At 45.1% G+C, this 12,157-nt stretch overlaps 1 protein-coding gene across 1 annotated transcript; it reads left to right on the top strand.

Moving 5' to 3' along the window:
* The first annotated feature begins 317 nt into the window (after positions 1-317).
* Positions 318-11,338, top strand: LOC122922896 (oocyte zinc finger protein XlCOF7.1-like). Its single transcript, XM_044273657.1, has 5 exons — positions 318-358; positions 7,747-7,840; positions 7,947-8,141; positions 8,824-8,947; positions 9,033-11,338. Exons 1-5 carry the CDS (start codon positions 318-320, stop codon positions 10,979-10,981), a joined length of 2,403 nt encoding a protein of 800 aa, XP_044129592.1. The 3' UTR covers positions 10,982-11,338.
* Positions 11,339-12,157: the final 819 nt, after the last annotated feature.

Here is a 12,157-nt window from a genome sequence, read left to right as displayed (position 1 = left end):
TCTCGCAGACTGCTCTCCATGGCACCCCTCATTTTCACAGACTGCTCTCCATGGCCCCCTCACTCTCGCAGACTGCTCTCCATGGCCCCCTCACTCTCGCAGACTGCTCTCCATGGCCCCCTCACTCTCGCAGACTGCTCTCCATGGCACCCCTCATTTTCACAGACTGCCTGCCATCACTATTGTCCCGTCACTCCAAAGAGTAGAGCTATGGTTAGCCCCTCCCCGTTCGGTCCGGTCTATGTTGAAAGTCTAGTCCAGACAGGACATGCGGAGTGGAACGCATAACCCGGAAGTGTTGTGATGACGTATTTCCGATGGGTACTAATGTTCTGGGAGAAAATCTGAGAAGATGCAGGTGAGTCTTCACTGAGGCTGTTCTCCTCATCATTTTGTAGAGTTCCTAACTACAAGTTCTAGTCATGTCATCCCCTTGCAACTACAAGTCGCAGTCCTATAATCCCTTCCTATCTACAGCCAGTCTCATCATCCCTAGGATCTGCAACTACGAGTCCCATCATCTCATGGAGTTCAAATGTACTCATCATCCTTTGGCAACAAGTATCATTATCCCCTGACATTACTAATTAATTGTCATCTTACACTGAAATTGACAACTAAAATTCCCATCATCTCCTGGTGCATACTGTCATCTTCTGGCACTACTAGTCTCATCTTCTACAGCTATCCATGGCTACAGATCATCAACCCCTGGAATGTACTATTAGTCCCATCATCCCCTGTATTAGCCACAATCCATCCCATCATTACCTGCTGTCTCAAACTACAAGTATCAGCCTCATCATCCTTCATCCAATAGCTAAGATCTGCGGTTACAGGTATCTGCAGCTACAAGTCCCATCATCCCCAATATAGTCAACCAGTTCCATAATACCCTGAGATTTCTGGGAAGCCCCATCATCCCCTAATGTATAAAACAACAGCTTCAATTGTTCACCGATATCCACTTTTACCATCATCCCCTGATTCATACATATACATGCACATATATTTTCCATGAATTCTGTGACTTCTGTTATTCTCCGGTACATATTTTTCTGTTCACATGGCTGTATGAGAGCTTATTTTTGAGGGGCAAGCTGTACTTTCTAATGCCACCATTTAATATGGCATACAATGGGGCGGAATTGAAAAAAAACCGCAATTCCTCCACCGTTTCACAGTTTTTTTTTCTCCCCACGGAGTTCCATTTGAGGCAAAACTGACCTGTGTCCTTCATTCTCTCTGTCAGTACGATTTTTTTTTTTTTTTTTACATTACCATATTCTGACCCCCATAACTTTTTTATAGTTCTATCTACTGAGCTGTGTCTCATTTTTTGCAGGACAATCTGTAGTTTTTATTGATACAATTTTCGAATGTGTGTGACTTTTTGATCACATTTTATTAAATGTTTTTGGGTAAGAGAAGCAATGAAAAAATGGTAAATTGGCAATGTTGGCCCTTTATTCCATTACGGCAATGGAAAAATATTTTTTATATTTTAATAGTACGGACGTTTTTGGTCGTGGTGATGCTCGTGAGGTTTATAATTTTGTTATTTATTATTTTAAGCTGCGGAAAGGGGGATGACTTTTAAATTTTTTTATTTTGTTTATTTTTTTTTATGAAGCTCGTTTTTGAGCCTACAAAATCCATTTTTTTTATTCTGAAAAATCATGGATTTTTTAGATCCATTATTTGTACAGAATTGCTCATTTCTTATGTTGGCCTGCCACCTTCTGGCCAAAATAAGAATTGCAGCTACAATGCCCTGGGTCTCTTCAGAGAGACCCAGCGTATTGAAATCAATTACCGGCATCCTCATTGGCCGCAGAGCAGAGGTTTTTCACCCTTTAGATGCTGTAATCTCAATTGATCACAGCATCTAAAGGCTTTAATGACCCCGATCGGCATTATTCCCGTCGCGGTCATTAGCCGCGGGTCTCTGCCATGTTTGCACTTCGCTCCAGCGCCGTACATGTACGGCGCTGTAGTGAAGGGGTTAAAGGCAGGGGACCTATTGAAATAAATATAAAATGTTATACACACCGTTCCGTACCCCATCAAATGACATCTTTAAAGGGATATTCCCAACTGAGACATTGATGACATATTGCTAGGATATGCTATCCCACTTCTGGGATGCGTTCCTATCTCCAGAACGGGGTGCCCGAAGTGAAGGGGAGCACTCCGCGCATGTGTGGCTTGCTCTCAATTCACTGCCATGTCAGTTCATAAATAGCCCAGAGCCAAGCTCAGCTGTTTTTGGAAGTCCTGTAGCAGTCAATGAAGAGGAAGAGTGGCCAATTCTCCATTCACCACTTTGGGACTGCCGGGAAGAGCCAAGCCAGCACTCGGCTATTTTTGGAACTCCCATGGTGGTGGAGCATTCGCAGCTGCTCTCCCTTCACTTTGGAGGCCCCGTTCTAGAGATAGGAGCAGGTCCTACAGGTGGGATCCACACACATCTGACATTGATGGCATATTCTAGCGATACAACATCAATGTCCCAAATGGGAATACCCCTTTAAGGTGCTGATATACAGTACAGACCAAAAGTTTGGACACACCTTCTCATTCAAAGAGTTTTCTTTATTTTTATGACTATGAAAATTGTAGATTCACACTGAAGGCATCAAAACTATGAATTAACACATGTGGAATTATATACATAACAAAAAAGTGTGAAACAACTGAAAATATGTCATATTCTAAGTTCTTCAAAGTAGCCACCTTTTGCTTTGAATACTGCTTTGCACTCTCTTGGCATTCTCTTGATGAGCTTCAAGAGGTAGTCACCTGAAATGGTCTTCCAATGGTCTTGAAGGAGTTCCCAGAGATGCTTAGCACTTGTTGGCCCTTTTGCCTTCACTCTGCTCGATTGGGTTCAGGTCCGGTGACTGTGGAGGCCAGGTCATCTGGCGCAGCACCCCATCACTCTCCTTCATGGTCAAATAGCCTTTACACAGCCTGGAGGTGTGTTTGGGGTCATTGTCCTGTTGAAAAATAAATGATGGTCCAACTAAACGCAAACCGGATGGAATAGCATGCCGCTGCAAGATGCTGTGGTAGCCATGCTGGTTCAGTATGCCTTCAATTTTGAAAAATCCCCAACAGTGTCACCATCACACCTCCTCCTCCATGCTTCACGGTGGGAACCAGGCATGTAGAGTCCATCCGTTCACCTTTTCTGCGTCGCACAAAGACACAGTGGTTGGAACCAAAGATCTCAAATTTGGACTCATCGGACCAAAGCACAGATTTCCACTGGTCTAATGTCCATTCCTTGTGTTCTTTAGCCCAAACAAGTCTCTTCTGCTTGTTGCCTGTCCTTAGCAGTGGTTTCCTAGCAGATATTCTACCATGAAGGCCTGATTCACACAGTCTCCTCTTAACAGTTGTTCTAGAGATCTGTCTGCTGCCAGAACTCTGTGTGGCATTGACCTGGTCTCTAATCTGAGCTGCTGTTAACCTGCGATTTCTGAGGCTGGTGACTCGGATGAACTTATCCTCCGCAGCAGAGGTGACTCTTGGTCTTCCTTTCCTGGGGATTCAGTAGGACTATCAGCTGTGTATCCACCTGACTTCTCCACAACGCAACTGATGGTCCCAACCCCATTTATAAGGCAAGAAATCCCACTTATTAAACCTGACAGGGCACACCTGTGAAGTGAAAACCATTTCAGGTGACTACCTCTTGAAGCTCATCAAGAGAATGCCAAGAGTGTGCAAAGCAGTAATCAAAGCAAAAGGTGGCTACTTTGAAGAACCTAGAATATGACATATTTTCAGTTGTTTAACACTTTTTTGTTATGTATATAATTCCGCATGTGTTAATTCATAGTTTTGATGCCTTCAGTGTGAATCTACAACTTTCATAGTCATGAAAATAAAGAAAACTCTTTGAATGAGAAGGTGTGTCCAAACCTTTGGTCTGTACTGTATATACTGTATGAAGTTGTCCCTGGAGATTGACTGGCTGATATATTACTGCTCCTGGTTTCTATGGGGAACATTGCTTCCATGCTCTGTCTTGAGTGTATTACTGACATCTTTGTTAGGCCTCTTGCACACAAACATTTTTCTTTCCCTTTAACATTCCGTATACGGAACCATTCATTTAAATGGATCCGCAATAAAACGGAAGGTACTCCGTATGCCTTCCATTTCCGTTCCGTTCAAAGATAGAACATGTCCTATTATTGTACACATAATGGACAAGGATAGTACTGTTCTATAAGGGGCCAGCTGTTCCGTTCCGCAAAAAATGGAATGCACACGGACGTCATCCGTATTTTTAGCGGACCGCAAAAAAAATTAAAAGCCATACGGTCGTGTGCAAGAGGCCTTAAAGGAAATCTCAGAAGAAAGCTGTAGGAGTCCCTAGCTGAAGGCTGCATCATGATTTAGACTGGGGTGGTGACTGACAGCAATCTTCCACTTAATGAGGAGCTGTCACCAGTGATGGCCAGTTCCCATTGTTCGCCCGCGAACACATGCGGGCTGCCATATTTTCTCACAAGTCCGGCGAGGCACAGGTAAGCCCTTACCTGTGCCTGTGCGCGAGCCGGTCTGAAATCAAAGGCGGTCAGCAGGGCATGCAGTTCCGGGAACAGCACGATGAAGGCCCCCGGCGGCTGTTCCCAGAACTGCCTGCTCCCGCTGACTGCATTTGATTTCAGACCGGTTCGCGCACAGGCACAGGTAAGGGCTTACCTGTGCCTCGCTGGACTTGTGAGAAAAGATGGCAGCCCGCATGTGTTCACGGGCGAACAATGCGAACTGGCCATCACTGGCTGTCACCACTCCTGAAATGTCTGTTCTATGAAATACTTGCATTCCCCCATGAAATGAAAGTTCTGAAGCATTTTTAAGTACTTTTGTGCTGTTCCTCTGTTATTCCTCCTAGACGTGACAACTGATCATTACCATTTCCCTTGTCAAAGGGGTGTGTCCCTATGCAGCCTGGCACTGAAAGACCAATGTCAGATTGTGTAAGGACACACCCTTTACTGTTAAACCTCAGTTGTCTTAGGCCCCATGCACACGGCCGTTGTTCACAGCCGTGTGCGGGCCGTGGAACCGCGGCCTGGATCCCTCCTGAGAGCAGGAGCGCACGGAGTCACTGGTTGCTATGACGCCGTGCGCTCCCTGCTGCCGGCACAGTACAGTAATACACTGGTACGATCTATACCAGTGTATTACTGTACTGTGCCGGCAGCAGGGGGCGCACGGCGTCATAGCAACCAGTGACGCTGTGCGCTCCTGCTCTCAGGAGGGATCCAGGCCGCGGTTCCACGGCTGTGAACAACAGCCGTGTGCATGGGGCCTTATTCATACATTTCTAGGAGGAATTACAGGAGCAACGTTGTAGGAAAAGATGCTCCAGAATTCTTCTTTTATGGGGAATACAATTATCTCACATATCAGAAGAGCTGACACATCCTCTGTATAAGGCCCCATGCACACGGCTGTGTTTCACAGCCGTGTGCGGGCCGTGGAACCGCGGCCTGGATCCCTCCTGAGAGCAGGAGCGCACGGCGTCACTGGTTGCTATGACGCCGTGCGCTACCTGCTGCCGCCGCAATACAGTAATACACTGGTATGATCTATACCAGTGTATTACTGTACTGTGCCGGCAGCAGGGAGCGCACGGCGTCATAGCAACCAGTGACGCCGTGCGCTCCTGCTCTCAGGAGGGATCCAGGCCGCGGTTCCACGGCCCGCACACGGCTGTGAAACACGGCCGTGTGCATGGGGCCTAAGGCTAGGGCAATGAAGAAACCAATCTTCCATACTTAAAGGGGAAATGTAAAGGTGAAACCCATAGTTCCTCCTGAATACTCAGGATGTCTGATGCAGTTGCTGTCTGTTGTAGGTTTCGAATGGATTTATATAACAATTCAAGAATGTGCTGAGTTCCTCCTCAAGTCTGCACCACCCTGTGTATTAGGGATCGACCGATATTGATTTTTTAGAGCCGATAATCTGTGAACTTTCAGGCCGATAGCTGATAATTTATACCGATATTCTGTGCATTTTCATTTTTGAAAAAACAAAAAATTCCTACACAAATGTGCTGAAAATGAACATGTTTATTGTTAACGTTTAGCTTTTTTTGTAAATCTTTCTTTTTCATTTATACTTAATATTTTGGTGTTTTTTTTTTTACTTTTTTTGTTTTTTTTTGTGCTAACTTTTAGCCCCCTTAGGGGCTAGAACCCTTGTCCTATTCACCCTGATAGATTTCTATTAGGGTGAATAGGACTTCACACTCTCCCTGCTGCCCTGTGCATAATGCACACAGCAGCAGGGAGATTACCATGGCAGCCAAGGCTTCAGCAGCATCCTGGCTGCCATGGTAACCGATCAGAGCCCCAGGATTACACTGCTGGGGCTCTGATCAGAAGCTGCCACTGCACCACCAAGGAGCAGGATGGGACCCTGTGGCCACTGCCACCAATGATTAATACTGGGGTGGGGGGGCGCACTGCGCCACCAATGTCTTTAATACTGGGGTTGGATGGGGGCGGCGCACTGCGCCACCATTGTCTTAATACTGGGGTTTAAGGGGCGCACTGTGCCACCAATGAAGATAACTCGCCCATTAATTCATATACAGGAGGCGGGAGCTGGCTGCAGAATCATATAGCCGCACCCGACCTCTATGAGCGGTAGCTGCGATCCGCAGCAGTTAGCCTCTCAGGTGTGGCACCTGAGGGGTTAACTACCGTAGATCGCAGCTACTTGTCATAGAGGTCGGGAGCCGGCTATGTGATTCTGCAGCCAGCTCCCGCCTCCTGTTGAATGAATGAGTTCTCATCATTGGTGGCGCAGTGGCCACAGCCCCTCCCCTCCTCTTGTCCTCTCTCCTCTCATTGGTGGCAGCAGCGGCACAGGGGGGAGGGACTGCTTCCTTCTCCCCTGTGCTGCTGAGGGAACATGGATCGCGCTGACAGCAGCGCGATCCTTGTTCCCGATTCGTTATCGGCAAAATAGATGCCGATACCGATAACATTGAAAATCCTGAATATCGCCCAATAATATCGGTAAAACCGATAATCGGTTGATCCCTACTGTGTATGCTCTCATCCTGATCTCCAGGCTGCTTCTGATTTCCTTAAGGCTGATGTAAGGCCCTTGCCAACCAGTCGTGTATACCCCTGCCCCAGCACTTGCAATGGTGACGCGGCCTTCTCTTAGCTTTCAGTAGGCCAAGTGATGTTACATTCATTGATCACATGGCTTAGGTGTAGCTCAGCCCCATTGCAGTGAATGCGGCTGAGAGCGATACCAAGCACAACCGTACAGCATTGTGCTTGGTAAGCAGTTAGAAGACTGGAGCGCTAATGCGAGCACTGGTACCTTCTCAAACAGCTGATCAGCAGGGGTCCTGGGTGTCCGACTCCCACCAATCAGATACTGATGACCTATCTTGAGGATAAGTCATGAGTATAAAAGTCTCTGAAAACCCCTTAAGATAACACCTCAGATATTTATTTCTATGTAGAGATCATTACTCCTTCCATTCCCTGCCAGCAATTGCTACATATCAAAGCAGTTCTTTTCAGTCTTCACTTGCTTGAGGATTTTGTTGGGGGCCCCTAAATCTCATACTTTCTGGAACGTGCTATCTTTTGCAGTAAATCTTTAGTTATATGAAATGTCTATCCTCTAGTAAAAGGCCACTGTAGACCCTGCACATGATCACTGTATCCACCTAATGTTCTGTCTTGTTTTTAGTCTTCTTATAAACCAGAACAACATGGAAGAGAGTCAAATGACTGAAAAGATACTAACCCTCGCCCTGAAGATCATCTGTCTTCTGACTGGAGAGGTGAGACATTCAAGGAATTATGACATTATTTAATAACACAAATATGAGCGGAGGGTATGTTGGAAATGTATACAGAGATATTTATAAGTGTTTTTCTCTGACACAGGATTACACAGTAGTGAAGAAGAGATCAGGTGAGTGTGTGACTCCCAGCAGCCATACTGATGGCTCAGGAGGATGGAGCAAGACCCAAAGACCCATTGCAAAGGAGTCTCCATCTCATTCACTGATACATGAGAGAAGTAATGATGAGAAGATCCTAGAACTCACCTACAAGATCATTGAGCTTCTGACTGGAGAGGTGAGTGTTCCTAGAAATGGTAGGACTTCTTCCAGCGCTGTGACTGTGCATGCGCTTGTACACTTCCAGGTAGTGGCACATGGATAGTCGCTGCTTTAGAAGCGGAAACAGAACCTCTGCACTCTTGCCTGTAATTGAAGCAGCGGTACAGGCACAAGATTGTCAGGATTGGTCGAGATGCCCAGCCCTGTCAATCAAGTGTCAAGGGGGAGCTTCTTCAGCAGCGGAGACAGCCCCTCACAGGTGAAGAACTCATTGGTTGGTAGGTAGATAAATCGGTTTTTACATCTCTACCTAGGATACTATGCAGTGACACTAAAGGTGGCCATACTAATTTAATAGCTGTCGGACAAAAAACAGCTATTGGTCCCAACTCTCCCAAGCCATGTTTGCATGTGTTTTTAGTGAGGAATGGGAAATAAGCGGCTGGTAGAATCCTCTAGCAGTGGCTTATCTCCTGCGGGAATTAAAAACTGGGCATGTTGAAATACAGCATGCCCCATTAATCATTCCCCCAAAATCTTCTTTCAGGGAAAGTCAGTAGCACCACTATTTGTGTAAGAGAAATGTTTGATCCTGATGGGTTTGGCTAATTTTCCTCCTTGGCTAACTTTCAACCAAATGTATTGGTACCATGATGGGTAATATGGCTGGGAAATGACTATATCATTGTATGTGTTAGGTTCCTATAAGGTGTCTGGATGTCACTGTCTATTTGTCCATGGAGGAGTGGGAGTATTTAGAAGAACACAAGGATCTGTACAAGGATGTGATGATGAAGGACCACCAGCCCTTCACATCACCAGGTAGGAGACATACTAATGACCACAAAATATAATAGAGAAACTGTGTTTTAAAAACATTTAACTTATCTGCTATTCTTTACTGCAGGTTTACCACCTAAGCGGATAAAAGAGGAACCAGTCTTCGGTGATGGAGAAATCCTCACAGAGCCCACCAATTATACATTCTCAGATCATACACAGCACTATGCACTGCCCCGTATTAAGGAGGAAACAGCCTCTTGGGATGAAGAAAACATGCATGATCCCAAAAATTGTTTACCTAGAGATCATACTCAGCTATATTCACCTACTCATATTAAGGAGGAACCAGACTCACAGCAACAGAAATGTATCACAGATCCCATAATTTATACACACATTATGGAGGAAGCAGTCTCATGTGATGTAGAAAATTCTACGCCTACCAATGTTTACACTTCATCAGGAAATAAACAAGAATATCCTTCACCTCATGTTAGGGAGGAACCAGCCCCACGAGAAGAGGGCCAATTTACAGACCCTGAGATTTATACACTGACGGATCCTATTAAGGGGAAACCAGTCTCATGTGATGATGGTGAACATTCTGCAGCCACCAACATTTCTACAGATTGTACTCATCAATATCCAACTGTTTATTGTATAAAGGAATCCGTCACATGTGAAAGGAGAAAACTCTCAGGCCCCACCATTTATACACCACAATACTCATCTATGATGGAGGAATCAGTTTCATATGATGCTGGAAACCTCACAGACATCAACATTTATTCATCCAGAGATCAACCAGTCTTATCTGAAGGAGAAAACCTATATAACAACTATGGATATATCTTCACAGAACATACATATACACATCTCAATAGAAATATATTTCCTTTAGGGGCCGAACGTTTTGTAGATGATTTAATGGATTCCTTGCCTCGTGTGGTTGGGGCTTCAACCTCATTGGAGGGATTTTGTACAGAAGAGGGACTTGCAGAGCTCCAATATGTTTCTAATCATGTTAGATCCCCAGACTGGAGCCCAGCTAAGGCTAAAAACCATGGTGACTTCCTTTCAAAATGTATAGAATATGAAAAACATTTCTGCAAGGTATCACATGCCAGGATCTGTGGGACTCACCTCACTGAATGGTCATTTAACTGCTCTGAATGTCAGAATTGCCTGAACACTACTCTTAAGCTCATTAGACAAAATCTAAAACATCAAGAAGCAAAAGAAAAGCCTGTTAAGAAATCTTCATCATTTGCTGAACGACACACAGAGAAAAAAGAATTTGCGTGCCTCGACTGCGGCAAACATTTTCCCAATAAACGTTACCTTCTTACACACAGGAGAGTCCACTCTGAAGAGAACCCTTTTCATTGTCCAGCTTGTGGTCAAAACTTTGAGGATCAGCAAGGTTTTTTGGCTCACCAGACGAATCCTGGCTGTGAGAGGCCATTTTCTTGTTCCGAATGTGGGAAGCAATTTAAAAGTAAATACAATTCAGAATATCACAAAAAAATTCATACAGAAAATAAAAAATATCTGTGCCCCGTGTGTGGGAAAAGTTTTCGAAAGCAATCTTGTTTCATTGTCCATGAGAGGACTCACACAGGGGAGAAACCATATGCATGCCCTGAATGTGGACGGTGCTTCAGCCAGAATGCATCATTGATCTCCCACCAGAGGCTCCATACTGGCGAGAAGCCGTTCACATGTCTTGAGTGTGGACGGAACTTCACACAACGGATCAGCCTTGTGGTCCATCAAAGGGTTCACTCCGGAGATAGACCTTATAAATGTCAGGAGTGTGGGAAAGGATTTACCCAACGCATTGGTCTGGTCCAGCATCAGAGAAGACACACGGGGGAGAAGCCGTTTACATGTTCAGAGTGTGGAAAATCATTTACACTCCATGACAGTCTAGTGAAACACCTAAGGACTCACACTGGGGAGAAACCATACATCTGTTCTGAGTGCGGGAAACGATTTTGCCAGAGCTCACAACTCACGGCTCATAAACGGTTTCACCATGCCAGCCAACACAACTTTGAAGATAATGTGTAGTATTATTGCCCGTTTAGATCCTGCCAACTGGGGGAAGAACACAAGAAATGTGTTGTCCTGAAAGAGTTATTACGCTGAGAGTATTGTTAGCTTCTAAGGACGTGTTGTGGGGCTCATTTCATAATAAAGGGTGATGAGACACTTTGGGAACATGGGTTGACTACCTTTATTTTTTGTGATGTGACATGGTTTAGTTTTGTTCCCAGGGGGAGATAAGTCTCCGCCAAAGGTGTTTGGCAGCAGCTACTCTCCTCTCCCCATTCAGAACACATGCATGAGGTGGTCAGGAAGGATACCTGACAGCTGAAATAACATTCAGCCAACTGCTATCTAATGTGTACTGCCAGCTTTACGGGGTTGTCCGAACTACAAATATTGATGACCTATCCTCAAGATAGGTCATCAATATCAAATCATGGGGAGCCGATACCCGGCACTCCCACTAATCAGCTGTCTCAGGCAACCGTGGTGCTAAAAACGATACAGTGCTTTGAGCTGGAAGCAGACCACTCCGTACACTGTGTAGTGGCCGTGCCAAGGTACTGCAGCTCATTTCCCATTCATGTAAATGGGAGTAGAAGTACAGTATGCCAGTGCTGGCAACTACACAGTGTAGGAGTTTCTGCCCAAAACAGCTGATCAGTGAGGTGCCATGATCGGCTCCCCATGATCTGATATTGACGATCTATCCAGGGGATAAGTCAACAATATCTGTAGCACAGACAACCCCTTTAAGCAAGAAGGTGGATATGCTTCACAGATGTGTAGTCGATTTGATTAAAGGGGCATTATGAATAAAATAGTCTATCAAGGTCATATATAATAGCAGTAGTAGTGCTCTTTTTGTCTTCCATAACTTAAGACATGAAAATGGGATTTATTTAGTATAATTATTAGTTTTAGTGCCAGACTAAGGGTCCATTCACACGTCCGCAAAATGGGTGCGCATTCGTTGCGCAATTTTGCGTGACGGGTGCAGACCCATTCGTTTTCATTGGGGCCGGAATGTCCTGTCCGCATCCATGTTTGCGAATCCGTGCTTCTGTTTCCGCAAAAAAATAGAACATGTCCTATTCTTGTCCGCAATTGTTTTCTATAGCCATGACAGATCCATTTTGAACACCATTAAAAGTCAATAGGGGACGGATACGTTTTCTATTGTGCCAGAGAAAATGG

This window comes from Bufo gargarizans, unplaced genomic scaffold (genome assembly GCF_014858855.1).
Source record: "Bufo gargarizans isolate SCDJY-AF-19 unplaced genomic scaffold, ASM1485885v1 original_scaffold_1027_pilon, whole genome shotgun sequence".
Taxonomy (NCBI): Eukaryota; Metazoa; Chordata; class Amphibia; order Anura; family Bufonidae; genus Bufo; species Bufo gargarizans.
This window is presented reverse-complemented; position numbering and strand designations above follow the sequence as displayed.